This window comes from Acinonyx jubatus, chromosome A1 (genome assembly GCF_027475565.1).
Source record: "Acinonyx jubatus isolate Ajub_Pintada_27869175 chromosome A1, VMU_Ajub_asm_v1.0, whole genome shotgun sequence".
Taxonomy (NCBI): Eukaryota; Metazoa; Chordata; class Mammalia; order Carnivora; family Felidae; genus Acinonyx; species Acinonyx jubatus.
In genome coordinates this window covers 4,773,062-4,795,355 of record NC_069380.1, presented here as the reverse complement: position 1 = coordinate 4,795,355, position 22,294 = coordinate 4,773,062, and the positions used below count along the sequence as shown (strand labels likewise).

The 22,294-nt window shown below is 46.8% G+C and overlaps 1 protein-coding gene across 3 annotated transcripts in view; it reads left to right on the top strand.

Annotated features, from left to right (window-relative positions):
- The first annotated feature begins 303 nt into the window (after positions 1–303).
- The window catches only part of SPATA13 (spermatogenesis associated 13), a 340,694-nt gene continuing 318,703 nt past the window's right edge, over positions 304–22,294 (top strand). For 2 of the 3 annotated variants that reach the window (XM_053208260.1, XM_027064551.2), the window contains exon 1: positions 308–657. In XM_053208260.1, coding sequence (XP_053064235.1) covers positions 646–657 — 12 coding nt within the window. In that variant the 5' untranslated portion in view covers positions 308–645. Of the gene's footprint in view, positions 658–22,294 lie in introns of all 3 variants that reach the window. The other variant, XM_027064553.2, reaches the window with a different exon arrangement.

The following is a 22,294-nucleotide window of genomic DNA, read 5'->3' as shown; positions in this document are numbered from 1 at the left end:
AATGGTGTGTGTGTGTGAGTGTGTGTGTATAACGCAGGCGACTGGTGAAACAGGAATCCTCCGTTTGTTTACGTTGCCACTTTTTCCCCACGCTCTTCTCCTCTCGGCGTTTCCTTTCGCATCAACTCTTCCCGCCGCCTTCAGCCCGGAGGAGCCCGAGGAGGAGAGCGACCCCGCCCTCTCATGAATATGCAACAGCGAGGGGCGGCGGGGAGGGCGCGCGCAAGGAGAGCCCGGCTCTTCGGAAATTCAACCTGGGCCGCCCCCGCCCCGCGCCCGGCCTCCGGGGCCCCGCGCACAATAGCACGGCCGCCGGCCTGGGGAGTCCGACCCGCCGCCCGGGGAGGGGACTGGGGGACTTGGTCCTCGCCGGGGCGCTGTGGCATCTGAGCAGCCCCTCGGAGCCCGTCTGAACCCCGGCCGGGAGGGCAACCGCCGGCGGGATTAGCCGTCTCCGGACCGCGGGGCCAAGAAGGTCCCCGCCCTTTGTGGTGCAAATGAGGAGCGCGCGGGGGCCCCGGGGGCGGCGCTCGCCCGGGACCAAGTTCGCCTGCCGCGTCTCCGACGCTCCCGTCACACTTTGAGCTCGGCGCGGCTCGGTCGGATCCCTCCAGGGACACCCACCCCCCCTGCCGACGCGGAGGAATGCTGAGGAAGGTAAGTGGGGTTTCCTTGCCGGTTGTCACCTCTCCCTCACGTTTGGAGGAGGCACCGCCACGCAGCAGGTGGCTGGAATCCTGTGCCCGTGGAACAGTTTTTCGGAAACAAAGGTGAGAGAGGGCGGGGGTCGGCGGCTCCGGGTGAGGGACCCGGCAGAGCGGTTGAAGAGGTTAAGGTTTGAAAAGTTGCCGCGACCCAGCAAGCAGGTGCAGGGGGCAAGCGCGCGTTGCTGCGCTGGGGCGCCCGGGGCACAAAGCCCGCGCGCCGGCGCGGCCGCGTTGCCTTGGCAGCGGGGGCGGGGCCGAGCCGCGGCGTGCCTGAGTTGCCGGGCGACGGAGGGGCGCGGGGGGGGGGGGGGGAGACGCAGAATGTTCGCGAGCATCTCTCCGAGAGGAGCCAACGCTTGTCTCACCGGGTCCTCAAGGCAAGTGTATTTATTGACCACCACTCGCCCTTGGGCAAGGGAATCAGGCCTCTAGGCCCTATCACCTGCTTAATGCCATAATACTCCGCTTTCGAAAATACTGGATTGTGGACTGATGGTAGACGTGAAAAAGTTACAAGATACACCTTAACAAATCAGTAGCCATAAAAAGTATTCTCTTTCCGAATAGCGTCTGCTGTTCAGTATTCCTTAATTATCATCATAAAAAAAAATACAGAACCTGGTTTGGACCCGTGAAAATGAATTGACCTTCACCCTTCCAACATAGTAACCAAAATCTTTGCAAAGTGAAAGCATATGCAGTACGTAGAAGGCACAGTGTGAGATATTCAGACAGTTGTATCTTAAAATGTTTTACAAAGACGAATTTCACAAAGCAGGGGAGAGAATGGTTCACTGGGTATTTTCTTACATATAAATGTGCCAGGGAATTTTGGCTCATTAGCTCAAAGATTATTTGTTGTAGCCATACATACAGAAAAAAAAATATTGGAAAGGAATTTGAATGATCTTTTCTAGAGCCGTGATTGGCAGTTACAGTAATATTTTTTACTCCCTCACCCCTTTGCCCATTTATCCTATCATAGCGAAGGGTAACTTTTGGTGTTTTTAGTGTGTTTCTCAGATTTTAATTGTTTGCCGAAGACACTGACCCGTTAACAGTTCTTAAGCTGTGTTTCACACGCTGCTTTATTTCTTTCTCTGCCCCCAATTTAAAATGGTCTGTGTGTTATTTATTTATTCATGTATTTATTTCGTCACATGTTTATTAGGCTTTGCTACGTGCTGTATACAGAACCAGACTTGGGAGGAAAAGGATTAAGTGGTGAGAGAGACGTACAAAGTTGAATTAAAACAGTTCCCAGTTTCCAGGGCCCTCTGGGTGGCTCAACTGGTTAAGCGTCCGACTTGGGCTCAGGGGTCATGATTTTGGGGTTCAGGAGTTTGAGCCCCCAGTCAGGCTCTGTGCCCTCCGCACAGAGCCCGCTCTGGATCCTCTGTGTCCCTCTCTCTCTGCCTCGCCCCCTCATGTGGGCATGTGCGTGCCCTCTCTCAAAAAGAATAAACATTTAAAAACATAATAGTAATAAAGAAAAGTTTACATTTTAGGAAGAGGAAAAGGCTAGGAAGCAATTGTAATCCACGGTGACACATTCTTGTTTAGAAATTCCACCCAAGACCTCCCCTTCTGCTGGCCAGGAGGGGTGCGCTGATCACAGCTATGCTCATCCAAGGCAGACGTAATAATGCACTAATTCAAGACATGAGGGTGGTGAGACTAGAAAAGTGCAGAATTTGCCTCAGGTCTTACAGTTCGTTAAGTGGTAAAGTCGGGATTGAAATCCAAATCTGACTGCTACGCCATGCTTCTGAAGCATTAAACCCTTTTATCCCTATGTTCCTACACACCCAACTTACCATATTTTGATTATTCTTAATAGTGAGTGTAGATTTCTAAAAAAAAAAAAATACGTGGTTTTCTTGTTGGTTGAGATGTTTTCAGTCAGATGTTTTTTGTTGTTTTTTTTTTGAGAAAGCATGAGCTGGAGAGAAGGGCAGAGGGAGAGAGAGAGAATCTCCACAGTGAGTGTGGAGCCCCACGCGGGGCACGACCCTGGAATCATGGCCTCGGCTGGAATCAGGAGTCCGATGCTTAACCGACTTAGCCACCCAGGCGCTCCCACAGTCAGATATTCCTAAAGTTAAATAACAATTACGTTTCTCAAGAATACACGTTTTTCCCACTGGAGTGTTGCTAATGTCAATCATGTTTTTCCAGGGGCTCCTGAGGAGCTAATGAAAACCTAAGAATTTGATTATTTGAATCTAGTTTTAAGAATATTAGAGATACTTGGGGCACCTGGGTGGCTCTGTTAGTTAAGTGTCTGACTCTTGGTTTGGCCCGGGTCATGATCTCATGGTTCGTGGGTTCGAGCCTCGTGCCGAGCCTGCTTGGGATTCTGTCTCCCTTTCTCTCTGCCTCTCCCTGGCTCGCTCTCACTCTCTCTCTCTCTGTCTCAGAGTAAATAAACTTAGAAAAAAAAAGAATATTAGAGATACTTGTGTATTAAGGTGTTCTACTTTACAAATGAGTATGGAATTAAATTTTTTTCAAACAAAATGCACTACTTAGCATTCAGGTTTTTATTACCTTTCTTAATTTTAAATCTTTTACATCAGATTTGTTAACTTCTGCTGGCAGGCCATTTAGTAGGCGATAGGTGGAAATGGCTCTCTGGGATGTTGTCTGAGAAAGTTCAGGTATGTACTTGATTTGACCTGATCAGAGCCCCGAGAACCACTGTGAACTGATTTTATAAGTGTTTTTTACTGTACAAATTACTTTTCTAAATAGGTTTACAGGATCCGTGAAGGCAAGAACCAGGTCTTTTCTGTCTTTAGAACTCATCTTTTAATACCAAGTACAACATGCTTTCTCAATATTAAGTAGCAAGGGAAGCAAAAGTAAACTTTATTAGGCCGATAAATATAGAGTAGAAGTAATCCTTTAAAATATATAATATTTAGAGTCACAGAAGTTCTAAATATTTGTTGATTTTTTAAAATGATACTATGTTATATGATACTAACTTCTAGGTAGCACGTATTCTACAAATAGAAAAACTGAGCTACGGTGATTGGTATATAAAGTATTTTCCAATGTTTTATCTTAATTGAAACTCACAGCCACCATGCAGTAATTCCCATCACTAATTTTTTTAATATATGGAAACGTAGAAACTCAGAGAAGTTGAGACTTGGTCAGAGTCAGCCAGAGAGGCTGATTTTGCACTACACCCTCACCCACCAGATGCACCTCTGAGCTCTCGGGGCCTGAGCCTCTCAGAGTACAAGATGCCTTCTCTCCCTCTCGCCTTCCAAAGCTCCACGTCTGTCTGGGAAGAAGCGGAGAGACCCTCCTTTAAAAGACAACTACAGGGGCACCTGGGGGGCTCCGTCGGTTAAGCGTCCTACGCTTGGTTTCAGCTCAAGTCATGATCTCGTGGTTCACGGGTTCGAGCCCCACATCGGACTCTGTTGATGGTGCGGAGCCTGCTTGTGATTCTCCCTCTCTCCCCCTCTCTGCCCCTCCCCTGCTCATGCTCTCTCTCTCTCTCAAAATATATAAATGAATTTCAAAAAAAAAAAGACAAATACAGACAGGCAGGGCAGAAGAAAAGGAGACACGGAGAGGGGCTCAGTGGACCAAAAGAAAGTGAAATGAAGTCAATGAAAGAAGGAACCGGTGTGCAGAATTGGTGGTTGGGAGAGCCACATGTATTAGCCAGGCTTGTTATCACAAAGGACCACAGACTGGCTGATTGAAACAACAGATGTTTATTGTCTCGTAGCTCTGGAGGCTGTAAGTCCAAGGTCGGTGGTGTCCACGGGGTTGTTTTTTTCTGGTACCAGTCTTCTTAGCTTGCATGTGACCGTCTTTTTGCTGTATCCTCACACGGTCTTCCTCTGTGTGTGTGCATGTCTGTGTCCTAATCTCTTCTTCTGACACCTGTCATTTTGGACGAGGGCCCACCCATATGACCTCATTTTACCTTAACTGCCTCTTACCTTGAACTGCCTTTTGAAGACTGTGTCTCCATATACAGTCACATTCTGAGGCCCTGGAGGGCTAGAACTTCAACCTATTAGTTTTGAAGAGTGAACTTGGTCTATAACTCTGAAGACAAGACCTCTTTCAGTTGCTCTATTCCCGGCAGTATTCTCTCCTGGCACAAATAAATGTTTGAGCAAGTTGCGGCAAATATTTCTACATCAGCATACTCCACTGGATGTATAAAGTAACAACGAGAGATTCAGAAGTGAATTCTTCTATATTTAGCTTGCTTCTTACTTGATTTTCACTCTCACCTCTGGAGGGCCAGCCTCGAGTCTTGTCAGGTTTTGACAAGGGCAGACGAAACTGATGATGATCCCGTTGCCAGCTAGGTCTGATCTCTCTGCCTTTTTTGAGCTGTGGAGTGCGTGTGATTTGAGTCCTATGCACTGCCTTTATGGCATGCTGAATCCCATAAGAATGGCCTCACCATACTGGAAGGACCGTGAAGTACAGATTTCACAACCCTCACAGCTATGGAGATAAGCTAGGTCGACCTTCTCTCCGAATGGCATTTTCCACGCTTATTTCCAGCAAGATATGTTCAGCATTGTACTTCAGACTCTGGAAGGTAGCCAGAAGAATTGGAAAGTTTTCCCCGAGGCACTGAGCGGCTAACAAGGTTGTAATTGGAATGTGTTGCAAAGACTCAAATTATTAAAACGCTGTGGTCATAGAATGGCAGGGAGGAGTGGGAAGCCTGCAAGGCTTGCGGCCAGTGCCTTGCCCAAAGCACAGAAACTGCTTTGCAAAGGTGGGAGCCAGTGCTGTGTTTCAAGCTGGCCAAAGAAAATTCCAGAGGCTTCTGCCTCTGTAAGAGTTTCTGTATCTCACCAATCATCAGAATCTCAAAGTACTTGTGTTTCCTTGACTTCCTTCATTACTTCATGTTCTGCCTTCAGAGAAAGTGAAACATACCTGTCTACTTTTCTTCATGTACTATTTTGTGAGTTGCTAAAAGAGTTTTTTTTTAATGTTTATTTATTTTTGAGAGAGAGAGAGAGAGAGAGCGCACAAGGGGCAGAGAGAGAGGGAGACACAGACTCTGAAGTAGGCTCCAGGCTCTGAGCTGTCAGCACAGAGCCCGCCGCAGGGCTTAAACCCATGAACCACGAACCATGAGAGCATGACCTGAGCTGGAGTTGGACGCTTAACCGACTGAGCCACCCAGGCGCCCCTAAAAGAATTTTAATAGGGTCACTTCTTGGCCCTTTTTTGTAAGTTGAACTGAGGCTCTGTCCACTGTTTTAGGAATCTGTTTCTGTTGGTCCCACAAGAGCTACCCCTCACCATCTAGAATCGTGGGGCTGGTATTTGTGCCTTCATGGCATCTCCCTGAGTTGTTCCCCTTTGAGGACCATCCTAGTCATGTCTAAGTATGAGACCCTGGACCGTCTTCTGAAATATCCCCACTGAAGAATATGCATCCAATACACTCAGTGGAGTTTTTGCAAGAAATACCAGAAGTTTTCGAAACGTACTCTTTGGGTGTGATCCAGTAGCTTTCCATGATGGGCGGTTTCAGAAACAGGTTCTTGTGTGGAGTAGCCATTGTTACCCAGCCCCCAAAAGAGTGCCTGTTTCCCAGAGCAGTGCATACTTAATTAGTAAAGGGATCGATGCCAGTACCTGGAATTTGAAAAGTCAGCTTTGAAGGGCAAAACCTCTCTCTCTCTCCTCTGACTCAAGCCAGACATTGGTCTAACTGGTCAGTTGTGCCAGTCAGCTGACACAGGTCCAGGAGGTGACTTGGCCTGCTCCACAGCTGCTTTTGGAACACCTTTTCGTGAAAAGGTTGCCCCCCAGGCGCTGCCTCGAGTGAGGACAGAAGAGCCAAACACACATGTGTAAAGAGTGAGGAAACACTACTGTCCATGGCTGCTTACGACTTCCCCGGATGTTGATACAGGGAAGTACGTTTCATTCCCCTGCGTTACTGAAGAAAATCATGACCTTGAAGTGACTTGGAAGTTCCCAGGCAGTCAACAAATATGCATCAATCACTTGTGTCCTCAGTGCTGAGAGGGCATGAGAAGATAGGTCATCTTTCTCCTCACGTAGCCGACACTCGAGTTCTGGGTCCACAGACGTGAAAATGCGAAAGCACGATTGAAGACTCTGCCTGGGGCTCTCCTGGACATACAGCAGCCCCGGGAGCGACTGCTTCAGGTGGGGCTCAGTGGCCAGAGAACTAGATCTTTCTTCCTCTTTGCGGCTTTGCAGATGCCTATCTCCTTCAAGTTCTCGCCTCCCCCACCCTCTGAGTCCAGGCCCTTTCCTGCTTTTCAGAGGCTTGCTTCAATCCAGTAAGGATGCTCAAGAAATCCTATTTTTGAATGTGTTTAAACCAGGGTGAATCTGGTCGTAGCATTTTAAGCCTTCCTACTCCTGGAGGAAACTCTTCACCATTTGAAGGAAATGAAAGAAGGGGCTGGGTTGAAGGAGCAGAAAAGAGAACCATTTCCAATCTCTTTCCTCATTGCTAGGAGTCCTAAACCCTTGGGAAGCCATAAAAAGACTGCCTGAGTATGCATTTTAAGGACAGAAGGATATGTAGGCAACATATGACTATGAGACTGTGTTGAAAGCAACAGCAGGGCAGAGAGGAGAAAAACGCTGGTCCAGAACCCTAGACAGAATGTGGGGCAGCAGCAACTGGCCGTCATCTGAAGACTGGGAAGAAAATAAACATGGCGGCTGGGAAGCCAGCTCCAGATCCGGAAGTGCCCCCTGGGGTTGTCCTCCAGAAGCCCCAGGCTCCGCGCTCCTCACCCACCGGAAGCCAGCTCCTCCCTTCCTGATGATGGGCGGGAATTTGGAATTGGAGGAGTCCCCAGCAGGGAGAGTAGATGCCATCACTGCTCCTCGCCTTTCAAGGTGGCACAGTAATTTCAGTTCTAGGGTGTTAGATTTGCAGGTGGTTTTGTTTGGTTTTTACGCATCCCACTGCTTCGTGTGCATCTATTCGGTATTTGGGGCTGGCTCGGGGATGTCTTCATTGTGTATCTATTGCTAAGGAAACTGTGTGCCAGATTCCAAACAAGTGAAATGTATTGTTATTGCACAAAGTGTTTGTGGCACGAAGATTGGTGCGACGAGAATTTTATTTGGACGGCCAAGGTGTAAGAGCAAAGAGCATTACTGGAGGGTTGGGAGATGTGCATGTAAGTCTTGTGTCTAATACCGATTAAAGAATGTTCAGCGAGCCAAATTTCCAGAGGTTACCATTTGTTACCTGTGGGAGGAGGGACTTGATTAGATAATATCTAAGGCTCCTTACTGTTCTGGAATTCTTCTGCTCTTTCTAAAAGACAGCCTCAGATGGAATGTGCCTTCTCGAAGAATTCCACATGCTTGCCAATGATCAGTCCTTTTGCCTTCTATACATGAGTTTTCCAGTGACCCTATGGGACTCTACTGGTCGATGATGATGTTACCAATCTGTTTTCAAACACAACGTTGGGGAAGTCTTTACAGCAAAAACTTTAGAGGTGAAAGTTAGCAGCTTTTCTTAAGGGATTCTTTCAGTTCATGGCTTTGTAAATATGTAATTGTCTTCAGATGCCCCTGGCTTCTGTCTTGGCTGGAGACCTCAGCTTTGACAAGCCCTGAGGGCAAACAGCAGTCATAGTGCTATACAAATGTCAAGGTCGTGGGCTATTTTGGTTGTCATTAGAGTAGTCTCCAGTAGGACATCTCGGGATGCATCCTCAACCCAGATTCTTGTAATTAATTTCCTTTGGTTGAGAACATAGAAGGATCTCCCCGTGCAGTGAACTGCAGCCATACAATGTGAAGTGCAACGATCATTGAGGGTAGAACCTGTACTCGTGTAAATCCGTGCAAGTATTTACACATTTATGAGTAGTGTAAAATAGAAAACATAACATGAAATTTGAAAAGTTTTAAGTGTTGGTATTTTATTTAATAGTTCATTTATTTAATGTTTTTATTTTTGAGACCGAGAGAGAGCATGAGCAGGGGAAGGGCAGAGAGAGAGAGGGAGACACAGAATCGGAAGCAGGCTCCAGGCTCCGAGGCATCAGCACAGAGCCCGACGCGGGGCTCAAACTCACAGGTGGTGAGATCATGACCTGAGCCGAAGTTGGACGCTCAACCGACTGAGCCACCCAGGCGCCCCTAAAATGTTGGTATTTTAGATTTATATTTTAAATGAACTAATCGAACCTCAGGGGGAAAAAAAAAGAAAGTGTTTTTTTCCTGTCTAGCTCTTAAATATGTGATTTGGAAGCTAGGAGCCACACGACTTATAAGGTACCCATATTTTTAGTGGGAGGAAAGAAAGTTGGAATAATGTGAAAATCAACAATTCCTCTGATTGTGGGAATATGTTCTCTGGAGAAAAGCATACGCATTTTCAAAGTTAACTATATTAATCACCATCAGCTCTGGCAATCTGCCCAAACAAATCATTTGCCCAGCAATGTTTGCCTTTAACCAACTTGGGCACTTACCCCCCCCCCCCCCCCCAAAGGACATGATTTGGCCAGTAAGAATTTGGTTATGCAATTAAATGTTGACCAATTAGGAGGGAAACGCCCTGGATTTGAAAGGCTTGGTATTTTGATGATCCAAAGTATAAATAGCTTTCCCCCCCACAATAAATAACAGATGTAAAAAATTTAATTTCAAATTGGCCAGTCTTCAAAGCCACACTCTAAGCCATACACTAAGGTATTGAGGGTAATAATAAAAATTAAAATGCCCCTAGCAGGGAGAACCTGTTTTTTGTTTTTTTTTTTAAAGAGAGAGAGAAAAGAAAAAGAAGGGAAAATTCCTTTAGAAACTGACTAAATACTCTTTCTGTTAAATGTAAGAAAAATGAAAGAATTTTCAAAGAACGTTGACCAGTGATAAGACTTTCTTGTAAAAACTGTATATATATATATATATATATATATATATATATATATATATACGTTTTTTTTTTTTTAAGAGAGAGAGAGAGAGTGGGGGAGAGGGGCAGAGAGGGAGAGAGAGAATCTTAAGCAGGCTCCACACTCAGCACAGAGCCCGACGTGGGGCTCGATCTCACAAACTGTGAGATCATGACCTGAGCCAAAGTTGGTCGCTCAACCGACTGAGCCACCCAGGCGCCCCTGCAATTTACAATTAAAAAAAAAAAAAGTTTATTTATTTTGAGAGAGAGAGCATGAGTAGGGGAGGGAGAGAGAGAGAGAAAAGGAGAGAGAGAGAATCCCAAGCCCGCTCTACTCTCAGCCAGGACCCTGACATGAGGCCGGATCTCACGAGCCGAATCAGGTGGCTGCCGCTCAACCAACTGAGCCACCCAGGCGACCCACGAAACTTACTGTTTGAAAGTGTGCGGTTCAGTGGCATTAAGTCCATTCACACTGGCGTGTAAGTGTCACGACCATCCATCTCCAGAACTTTTTTGTTATCCCCAGCTGAAACTCTGTCCTCGTTGAACAACTGCTCGTTCCCCCCAAGTCCCCGGTAACCACCGTTCTACTTCTTGTCTCTATGAATTGGACTCGTCCAGCTTTGACTCTTCTAGCTACCTCATACAATGGAATCCTGCGTATTTATTCTTTTGTGTCCAGCTTATTTCACTCGGCATAACGTGCCAGAGTTTCATCCGTGTCGTGTATATCAGAATTTCATTGTCTTTTAATGGTTGAACCATTGTATGTATGGACCAAAATAATGTTATAGGCTTATTAAATTGGGGGCCATTACTCAATTGCCCTCTATGGAAATTATAGCAATTTACATACTCTTTAGAGACTGTTTCCCTACCTCTGTACCAACACAGAGCACTACCAAACTCCTTCATTTTTGTTCACCTTATGATGGAAAATCGCGTCTCAGAATAGTTGCAATTTGCATTTCTCTTGAGTGAATTCCGAGATTTAGGGCCATCGTGTTTATTTATTTTTTTACTGGGACTATCTCCATTTCCTTTGTTCATTTCTCAATTAGGCTATTGAGTTTTTTTCTTCCCTCTGCTTTATATTGGCTGTTGTTGAAAAATTTGCTTTTGTTTGGCATGCTTAATGTAGCTTGTGGGAGACGTTTGGAGCTGTGCTATGAAACAGGAGCTTTGTCTAAGAATAGCGAAACCTGCTTTTCAACACCAGTGACCAAATACTGGCTCCATGACAATAAATATTATTAAGGGGAGAGACCATCTGATGTTGTAGGAGGCTTTATTGAAGCGGTCATATTCAGAAGAAAGTATATCTCTGTGAGAACATCATAAATACTTGTCACAATGTGTTTAACATTTTTTTTAAGTTTATTTATTTATTTTGAGAGAGAGAGTGAGAGAGAGCATGAATGGAGTAGGGGCAGAGAGAGAGAGAGGAAGAAAGGATTCCAAGCGGGCTTCGCCCTGTCAGTGCAGAGCCTGATACGGAGCTCGAACTCACACACCATGAGATTGTGACCTGAGCCGAAATCGAGAGTCAGATGCTTAACCGACCGAGCCACCCAGGTGCCCCTACGATGTGTTTCAATGTTGTTGAGGATTTACTCCTCTTTCGAAAGGTGGGTATATAAACAACTTGGTATGTATTGAAAAAAACAATGACCTAAGATAGCATGTTGTTAAATTTCATTTTGCGAACCCGATGTAGCTAAGTCAATATTGGATACCTCTGACTCAACATAGCCCGCTCTGGACTCGCTCCTTTGATCCACAAAGTTCCTGTATTTCCTGGCTGGATTTTCTAAGACAGATGGTCACTCGCCTTCATATCCAGCCAGCTTATCACCGACATCCCTCCCATGTGTCCACCACCCTGTGACTCTGTGTCCGCTGCCTTGTCCAGACCTCAGCATCTGAGCTCTTCTGGGTTGCTGCTGCAGCAACCTGCGGCTGAGCCTTTGCCTGCAGACTCGTCCCTGTTCTGTAGTTCTCCGATCTGGAGCCAAGGTTAAGGTTTACGAAATGCAAATCAGAGCCGCACATCTCTGTTTAAAGCCCTTTGATGGTCCCCTGTTGCCCTTAGGATAAAACTCAAACCTTAACTCGGGCCTCCGAGGCCACCGCCCTGGCCTGTCCCACTTACCTCTCAGTTCCCTCCTTCGCCACACCCCCTTTTCCACACTTCCCACTTCCCTTCGCAATCTTTCAGTTCATCAAACTCGGTGCACATTGACTTTTCTGGAATGTTCTCCCCTGTTCCATTCCCTTTACCTCCTTCACCTGGAAAACTTCTACTCACGCTCTCCCATCTGGCAAGTCTTGCCTGACTCTCTTTCAGTCTGAGTCAGTGGCTTCCCCTGGGTCCCTGAATGTCCCTCATCTGACATGATCCCCCTGTACTGTAAGGGCCTGTTCCTTGTACAAACAGGTACTCCCCACCAGGCCGTAAGTGCCCAAGGAGCAGGACCAGGCCTCCCTTGTTTCCCACCTTGGCCTCAACGACTAAACACATGCATTGCCCGTCAAATCCGCGGATGAGTGGTTGTGGGAAGATGCCTGGAGAGCGGAAGGAGAGTGTCTTCTGGGCACGGGGTGCTGCTGTGTGTGAGTGGGTTGTGATAATGTTACGTAGTGAAACGCTGAATGGCTTCCCGGCAAATTCTGACGTCCGTGTGGCAAGAAAAGAGGGTGAGGTTAGCTGCGCTCTTGTCTGCTTAATGCCCTGCTGGTGTCATGAGCACGACACTGAGGATGAGGGTCGCTCAAGGTGGAGACTGGGTAGCAGGGAAGCAAAGGCCACCTGCCAATACTCTGGGCAGGGTCCCAGACAGGGAGCGAGCTGTATGGGGCGGTTGCGGCCGACAGGCTTGGGGCAGAGATCCCAGCGGTGGTCAGCTGAGGAGGGGATTGGTTTTGAGTACACCGTCATACAAATTGTTAGTTAGAGGGCAAAAGTCCCATCTTTTTAATACAGTCACATCCTCTCTTTGACACGTAAGTGTGGTTTGGGGCTGATTCCGGACAAGGAAGCCTGTGTTTGCAAAACAGAGTCATTGATTTGGGACTTTGGGTCTGACCAGCGTGCGGAACAGTAAAAAATAGGAAAGGTCATACATCAGTGGACTCTGTCTAAAATAAGCAAGCCAGTTCTGAGCTTAAGACACTCTCAAATGACTTCCCTCCTGCTCACCTTTTCTGCTTGGAAATTCACTGTCAGTAAGAAACTTCTCCTCCGTGGGGGATTCACCTGCGAAGTTAGGGAGTCCCAGCCTCCCAGTGGCCCGCTGTGTTGGTGCTGTTACTTTATTCTCTCCCTCTATAAGCCGATCGGACTAGTTTTCATGGCAAGGCCAACGAGGAAAAAGATCGAGGGTTACAACGACGTGATTCCTGTTGCCTCTGGGAGCGAAGGCAGCATTCTTTGAGAACAGTTGTTTAAGAGGTAAATATTCTTCTCATTCCATAATACCAAGAGAACTGAATATTCAAGCTACTGTGACCTCGGTTTATAGAAGATCAGATTAGGGAGACTTTGCACTCAGTGGTGGGGGTGGGAGGAGTGTTGTTTTTGTTTGATTCTGAGAAGAAAGCTCTTACATGAAGAGAGTGAGTCCTCATTCAGAACGAATATTTTATTTTTTTTAATTATTTTTTTAACGTTTATTTATTTTTGAGACAGAGAGAGACAGAGCATGAACGGGGGAGGGTCAGAGAGAGGGAGACACAGAATCTGAAACAGGCTCCAGGCTCTGAGCTGTCAGCACAGAGCCCAACGCGGGGCTCGAACTCACGGACCGCGAGATCATGACCTGAGCCGAAGTCGGCCGCTTAACCGACTGAGCCACCCAGGCGCCCCCAGAACGAAGATTTTAGTGTAGTGAAATATATAAATATATAAAGTTACCCCAAACAGGAGGAGGAAAGGATCATGAGGACCACAGGGTTATTGTAACCACAGCGGCTTACATTCAGAAGCCAACCGCTCTGCTGAGTGTTTTACACGGGTTATTTGAGTTATAAGCGTTCACAGTAAGATACAAAGTCGGTAAAATAATCGGGCCCCTGGTGGACAGATGACTGAGGCTCAGAGCGCTCCCTCCCTGACGTTCCCGGGTCTGGGTACTTGGTATTAAGCAGAGAGCTGGCACTCCCCTATGTGCTCCTGACCCCAGGCGATCCACGGCCCCCACCAGTGTCCAGGAGCCACGGCTCGGGTGTGAGTCAGCTCTGCTCCCCCCACTTAGGGTAGCACAGAGCCTGACATGGGGCTCGAACCCACGAACTGTGAGATCATGAGCTGAGCTGAAGTCGGACACTTAACCGACTGAGCCACCCAGGCGCCCCCAATATTTCAGCGTCTTGACACAGGAAAAGCTTATTGCTTTGTTAACGGCCAAAGGCAAATGTTACCAGTCAGCGGTGGGCGGCTCCTTTCTACAAAGTCTGCAGGGAGCTGGGCTCCTGGAGCTTCCGGCACCTTCAACAGATGATTTCCAGGGACCCTGAGGCCTTGATGCCCCACCCACAGGCCAGGGAAGGGTGTTGGTAGGGGTGCCTGCAGGTATGGTGAGGCCCAGAAAGAACACCATTCGGGGGAAGTTCTTTAAGAAAAATAAAAAGCCGGGGCTCCTTGGTGGCCCAGTGGGTTAAGCATCCAACTCTCGATTTCGGCTCAGGTCACGATCTCACGGTTCACGAGATCCAACCCTGCATTGGGCTCTGTACTGACAGCATGGAGCCTACTTGGTATTCTCACTCTTGCTCTCTCTGCCCTTCCCTCTCTCTCTCTCAAAATAAACTGAAGAAAAAGAAAAAGAAAAAGCAGCCTGTGAGCAGATTATGACAGCCCCTCACAAGATGGTTTCACGGCACACAAACCTCGGTAGCTCACACTTCATTGGCTAGACCCTCTGGCTGCAGAGTGCTGGGAAACACGTCTCCTGTGTCCGTGTGAGATGACTGCTAGAGGTCTCGGCTACGTGTGTGAAAAGTGCTTCTAGCACACGGCAGAAGCTAAGTAATAGTGTCAGCCACTCGTTCATGATGCTGCATAAGCGTGCCTCACGCTGGGGCTGCTGGTTGTTACCATTTCTGCCAGTATGTTCCAGGCACTGTTGCCGCTGGCCCCACAAAAAGCTGAGGGGTTCAGGGGCACCTGGGTGGCTCGGTCGGTTAAGCGACTGAGGTCGTGATCTCATGGTTCGTGAGTTTGAGCCCCGAGTTGGCTCTGCACTGACGGTGTGGAGCCTCCTTGGGATTCCCTCTCTCTCTCTCTCTCTCTCTCTCTCTCGCTCTCTCTTCCCCTGCCTTTCTCTCTCTCTGAAAAATAAACATAAAAGAGAGAATGAATAGTACAAAACACTGTCACCAAAGAGACAAATGTAGTGTCTATACCTGTAATCTCCAAAGTGGTGGGTGGCACTCCTTTTGGGGTGGACAGAGGCATCAGGATGTGTGTATACACACACACATATACATCAACATACATGCACATACACGTGTATATGTAGGTACGTGTATATGTATGTATATCAGAATATATGTGTATCTACATCCAGTAGAAATAATGTAATTTACAAATGAATTAAAAATGTGTTTAGGGACATACAGAATGTAAAAAAAATTTCCTTATAGGGATGTGTAATTGGAAAGGTGTGGAAACCATTTATCTTGACAGCCGATGCCCTACAGGGTGAAATGACAACATAACCACTTGGGGTTCAGTGTGCAGACACCTAGTGGGAACAGGACGGACCTTGCACAAGAAGAACACTCTGAGACAGGGTGTGATGGTCAATGTCATGTGTCAACTTGCCTAGGCCACAGGGTGCCCAGATACTTGGTGAAAGTATCCTGGGTGCGCTGTGGGGGCGTTTCTGGAAGAAATGAACATCGGAGCTGGTGGGCAGAGCATAACGGATGGTCTTTCCACGCGGTGGTCCTCGTTTCATCCACCGAAGGCTCGGATAGATGAAAACTTAGAGCACGGGGACTTTGCCCTCTCGGCTTGTCTTTGAGCTGGGACATCGGTCTTCTCTCCCCTTTGAATTCCGACCGGGACTTGCACCGTCAGCTTCCCAGTGTGTTGACTCACCTGGCAGATCTCGGGACTCGTCAGCCTCCATGATCATGTGGGCCAGTTCCTTATAATACACAGTTTTTCTCTGGATAGGTAGATATGGATCCAGAGATCGATCGATCAATCTATGTATCTGTCTATCTAAAATCTATTGTTTCTGCTTCTGTGGAGAACCCTGATGAGTACAACTGCTCAGGCCCCTGATACGCCCCTGGGCAAAGTCATCTGAGACTTAACGTTGTTCTCGGTCTGGCTCCCTGTTGAACCACGTAGGGAGCTTTAAAAACAATACCAGTCCGTGGGTCCCTCGGTCAGAGATTCTGATATAATTGGTATTTTTCTAAAAGCTCCCCAGGCATTTCTAAAGGTCCCCCCGTGGTTGGGGCCGAGAACCGGGACAAATCTGAGCATCGTAGGTGTGTCAGAAACATGACTGGTCAACACCAGGAAGGTGACTCCCAGTTGAAGGTGTGGCCTCCCATTAGCTAAGCGCGGGGCTGAGGAAGACCCCAGAGTTCTGGAGGGCCGACTGCCATCTGAGGGACAGTCACCAAGAGGACTGGACTCAGAGGCAGCCCACAGTCCCACCCGACGGCTGACCGAAGTGAGGACTGGAACCCGGTTCCGTGCTTGGAAGATCGCCTCGTGACTGTGTAGACAGGAGCAAGGGGCTAGGAGGCCGGATGGTGTAGTGGGTAGGAGTTCTGGCATCTTGGCTTTGTCACCTCGTCACATAGCTTCCTTTAGTCCATCTGTGCCTCGGGTTGCTCATCTTCAGAACTGAGATGATTAGTGACAGAACCTACCTTCTAGAATTGTTGAGAAAACTGAGTTAACACGTGAAAAATGTCTCGGGGTGCCTGGGTGGCTCAGTCAGTTAAGCGTCCGACTCTTCGTCCTGGCTCAGGTCATGATCTCTCGGTTCCTGGGATCGAGCCCCGCATCAGGCTCTGCATGGACAGCGTGGAGCCTGCTTGGGATGCTCTCTCTCCCTGTCTCTCTCTGCCCCTCCCCGGCATTGTCTCTCTCTCTCCCCCTCCCTCTCTCTCTCTCCCCCTCTCCCCCTCCCTCTCTCTCTCTCCCCCTCCCTCTCTCTCTCTCCCCCTCCCCCTCTCTCCCTCTCTCCTCTCTCCCTCTCCCTCTCTCTCAAAATAAAGAAACTTCCCCCCCCCCCCAACGTGCAGAGACACTCCTTCTTCTAGTTTGCATTCTCTCCAGGCTTCCATTGCTGAGCAATACCCCTCTCTTTGGTTCTTTATCGACTGTAGTCATCAATGTCTTCGTTTACGTGAACTCGAGTTCTGCAGGTCTGGAAGGCTGCTGTGTATTTAAAGTGACTCTGGGTTTCCCTGTTCTGAACCTGTCTGTGTTCATTTTTGAAAGGCACTTCCCAAAGCGACTCTTTGTCTCGTTATATTTCTTGGTAGGATGTCTCACTTTTTACCCACATCATCTGCTGACCACATGTGGTGAAGTCACCCGTGCCTTCAGAGAAGAGCGGAAGGCACTGGAAAAGATGGAGTTTTAAAAAGTCAACGACCTGAGTTGCTGTGCAGAGGACAAAATGAGCCAGCTCTATGGAAGGTTGTGAGCATACACTCCCCACACGTGGCCTGCCGTGGCAGCTCAGAATCCTAAGCCCCACGCTTCGCACCTGCAGACTCACACACACCTTAGTGCCTCCGTGGAAGGACAGAGCATCCCAGGGTCGGTGACATTTGTAGGTGAAGACAGTGGTTTTATATGGAGTACCGCGTTTTAAAAAAATATTTATTTATTTTTGGGAGACAGACAGAGTGCAAGCAGGGGAGGGGCAGAGAGAGAGGAAGACACAGGATCCGAAGCATTTCCAGGCTCTGAGCTGTCAGCACGACACGGGGCTTGAACCCACAAAGTGTGAGATCATGACCTGAGCCGAAGTCGGACGCTCAACCGACTGAGCCACCCAGGCGCCCCTGGACTACTACATTTTTATTAATGGTTTTAGTTGATCCACTACTAACTAGTCTGGGGCTGGTGTAAATGGTGTTAAAATGCTGTGATGTCCCACACTGTGTTATGCATAGAAATAAACACATTTCCCTTGTCAGAGTTTATAGCAAGAAGGCCTGTCTGCAAATAAGAGGTAACGCCTCATCTCAAGAAGGCTGACCTTGTTTCACGGATGCCGAGTGCTTGGTGCCCAGATCCTGCACGTGACGTTCTCAGCCAGGGAGCTGGTAGATGTGCCTTTATCGTGCCCACCCCCACCCTGCCCCACACACCGGGGCTGCGTTCTTGAGCCATAGATTCAAACCCACAAATTCTAAGATAAGGAATTTACCTAGAAAAACCCATCTTCTGGCAAGGTGGAGAGGAACCAGCTGGGATTACTTCCTGATGGGGCCTCTGGGTGCTTCCCCAGAGATTACCCACCCCCCCCTCATCCTGCTACTCACAGCAGTCAGTAGCGTTGAACATTTGAACAACAGATTTAGGAAATGAAATCCATGTACTGTGCTCAAAGCACTGTCCATTTGGAAGGTGAGTGATGCTTCTCTGAAGTCTGGGAGCCGTGTGTTACACGCTTCTTCAATCTGTTTTTGTTTTTTGTTTTTTTTTTTTTTGGACAAGTAACAAGCAGTTGCAATGAAACATCCTTCTTCTCAATTACGAAGTGATTGCCAAGTTTTGGTGTCAGAGCCTATTCTTACAGATTTGGGGCAGATTGCTGCAGTTTAGGGGTAAAGGAGATGTATTCCTGGCATTCTAAATTCCAACTGGGAAAGTTTTTCTAACGGGAACATTCTCTAATTTCGCTACTATGAAAGGTATTAGGGGCTTCATACCATAATACTGATTCACAAAATCACCTTTGACCAAACTTTTGGCAAAACTATAATTTGAAAGGTCCTAGGGGCGCCTGGTGGCTCAGCTGGCTGAGCGTCCGACTTCGGCTCAGGTCATGATCTTGCACAGTCCGTGAGTTTGAGCCCCGCGTCGGGCTCTATGCTGACAGCTCAGGGCCTGGAGCCTGCTTCCGATTCTGTGTCTCCCTCTCTCTCTGCCTCTCCCCTGCTCACTCTGTCTCTCAAAAATGAATAAATGTTAAAAAATATATTTTTAAAGGTCCTGTATGGGCTTATGTCATTGTTAAGAATTTGTTGTTAGAATTTGAAACATGGAAGTGGGTGATGGGCATTGAGGAGAGCACCTGTTGGGATGGGCACTGGGTGTTGTATGGAAACCAATTTGACAGTAAATTATATTTAATATAAAAAAGAATTTGAAGCGTATCTTATTGTCCATTCATAATGAATGGACATTAACTCTCTAAGAGCTACCTCTAGTGGAGGACCTTGGCCGATCCTGTCATGGCTCCAGAGAGTAGACTCAGTGAAAGCTAGAGGGTGATTCTATCGGAATAAAAACAGAGATGTGGTCGAGGAGATTTACATGTAAGATTGGCCGGTGTTATTCTGAAAGCATCTTTTAGCAGTGACTTCTGTGACTCTTTTTAAGTGGTGGGAAGGTCCCACCCACAGGTAATTGGGAGCCTGTCTTTCATGGCTTCAGGTGGAAAGCGTTGGCATTTCCTTTTCTTCGGTGCATAATGACGGAAGAAGTGAATGTAGAGTGACTTTTACAAAATTGATATTTTTGTTTGTTATCCGTTGATCGATTGGCTTTGCAAAACTGGTGTCTCTGAGTGTGAAGGAAGAAAATAGTACTAATTTTTGGAGACAGAAAAGTAGACTTGTATTAGGCAATAGGCAATAGATTTTCTCTTATAGCTTCTCCCGTGTCTGGAGAAAATAGCTTGTAACCAAGGCCTACATGTTAGGCCTGTGAAGCAGACTAAAAGTTAAATTTGCATGGGGAGAAGGTTACAAAGTATTACTGCTTTAATCTACAAAGTATTTGCTTTAATCGTTACTATGCAGGTGAATTAGTTTTGGAAAACTACAAAAAAATCATGTGTTGAAATGGTTTATCGTGCATGACCGATCTTCTGATCCCTAGAAAGACAAAGAAAGATATGATCTTTGAACACAAAGAAGTCAAAGATGATTTTGCTTTTCCAGTTTGCTTTGATGAGATCCAAGGAGGGTTCAGTGTTGTCCTTTGATGAATTCTGTTTAACTCCGTTTAACATCAATATCAACACCACTGGGTCTTGGGTTTTAGACTTGTTATTATTTCTATCTTATTTTTAGAACATTGATTATACTGATAACTCGAAATGAATCATGCCCAGATGCAGAGCCACAGAAATCAGTCAGCTTTGGCAGGTGGCCTTAAAAGATGACAGTTTCAGCCCAAAACAAATGCAATCCTGAGGCTGACTGGGGTCTTCCTTTTGTAATAAGTATGTGACGCTATGTCTGTCTTTATCTGATATCGTATTTATAATGACTACATTCTGAGATCTAGATAGTCCTGGTTCTTCATACCAAAATCTGCTGAAAAAGCAACATAATGGTGAAAGGCTGGGAAATGAAGAAGGTGGTCTTAATTAGTGAATTAGCCGAGAACAAAGGAGTTAAGTCTTTGAAAAGAATATAGGAAGGTACAGAGGACACAAATTCAAATTGGCAGCCTTCCTAAGAGGGAAGGAATGGACGTGTTCATCCCTCGGGCAATGAGAATTCCTGAAGAGTGAGGCTGACTTGAATTGGATGGGAATTGGTGATCCATTATTCCCAGTACTGATCGGGATGTACTGTATAACATGTGTTCTGCCCATATCCGAGCATCATTTTTTTTTAATTTTTTTTCAACGTTTTTTATTTATTTTTGGGACAGAGAGAGACAGAGCATGAATGGGGGAGGGGCAGAGAGAGAGGGAGACACAGAATCGGAAACAGGCTCCAGGCTCCGAGCCATCAGCCCAGAGCCCGATGCGGGGCTCGAACTCACGGACCGCGAGATCGTGACGTGGCTGAGGTCAGACGCTTAACCGACTGCGCCACCCAGGCGCCCCCTGAGCATCATTTTTAAAGAGGGATGTGCAGTGTTTGGAGAGCAGGTTAAGTGCAGAGCTACAAGGATACCTGAACAGGTTGATGTGGTACCTGTGCGATGCATGGGAATTGAGATCTTCACTCTAAAAGGGAACAGACCCTTGATGGTGGTCTTTGAGGAAATGAAGGCTTATGGATAGGTTGTGTATTAGTTTCTTCTAGCTGCTGTAACAAAACACATACTTAATGGCTTAAAACAACACAGATTTATTATCTTACAGTTCTGGGGGGAGGTTTCACCACGCTAAAATCGAGGTGTCAGCAGAATTGCTTTCCTTCTGGAGGCCCTAGGTGAGAATCCGTATCCTTGCCTCTTCCACACTCTGGAGGCGGTCTGCATGCTTTGGCTCATGACCCCTTCCTCCACAGGGAGTGATCACGTCACTCCAACCTCTGCTTCTATAGTCCTGTCTCCTCTGGCTCTCCTGCCCCTCTCTTTCCCTTATACAGACCCTTGTGGTTACATTGGGCCCCTCCAGATAACCCCGTAGGTAGGTGTCCTTATTCCCATTTTATGGGTGGGAAAATGCAGCCCGGAGTCCTTGCTATTTCTTTTAAGGACAGTAAATAATGGAGTAAGTCATATTAATTCTGGGTTTCTAATTACTCTTGTAAAGACCATTTGTGGGGCGCCTGGGTGGCTCCGTCGGTTAAGCGTCCGACTCCGGCTCAGGTCATGATCTCACAGTCTGTGAGTTCGAGCCCCGTGTCGGGCTCTGTGCTCATAACTCAGAGCCCAGAGCCTGTTTCGGATTCTGTGTCTCCCTCTCTCTGACCCTCCCCCCTTCATGCTCTGTCTCTCTCTGTCTCACAAGCAAATAAACATTAAAATAAAATAAAAAAAAAATAAAGAGCATTTGTGATTAAGAGAAAAATCTGACCTCTTAGAAAGAATTCTTTTTGGTCTATTTAAACATCCATTAAGTGTCAGCTGGAAATATTGTGAGTGGAGATTGTCGCCACTTTTGTTTTACCTCTGCTTTTTATTTGTTTTTTTTGACATTGAGGTATAATGGACATACGACACGAGTTGCGCACGTATAAAGTGTACAGTCTGCTAAGTTTTGACTTATGTGCACACCCATGACATGGCCACAATAAAAATAATGACCATATCCATTACTGCCAGAAGTATCCTCGTGCCCCTTGGTAATCTATCCCACCTCCATACCCCCATTCCCAGACAAACATTGATCTGCTTCCTGTCACTATAGATTAGTCTCTATTTTTTATAATTATATATATAAGGGATTAAACAGCATGAACTCTTTGTTTTTGTCTGACTCCTTCTCCTTTCACTCAACATTATTTTGAGATTCATCCATTTTGAGTGTATCACTTGGTCATGCCTTTTATTATTTAGTAGTATTTTGTGTGTGTGTGTGTGTATCAGAGTCAGATTTATTGTTTATAAAGTGATTCCCCCTTTTAAATTTTATTTATTTTTGTAAGTGTTTATTTTTGAGGGGGGGAGGGGCAGAGAAAGAGGGAGACAGAGGATCTGAAGCAGGCTTTATGTTGACAGCAAGCAGAGAGCCCGATGTGGGGCTCACACTCACAAACTGTGAGATCATGACCT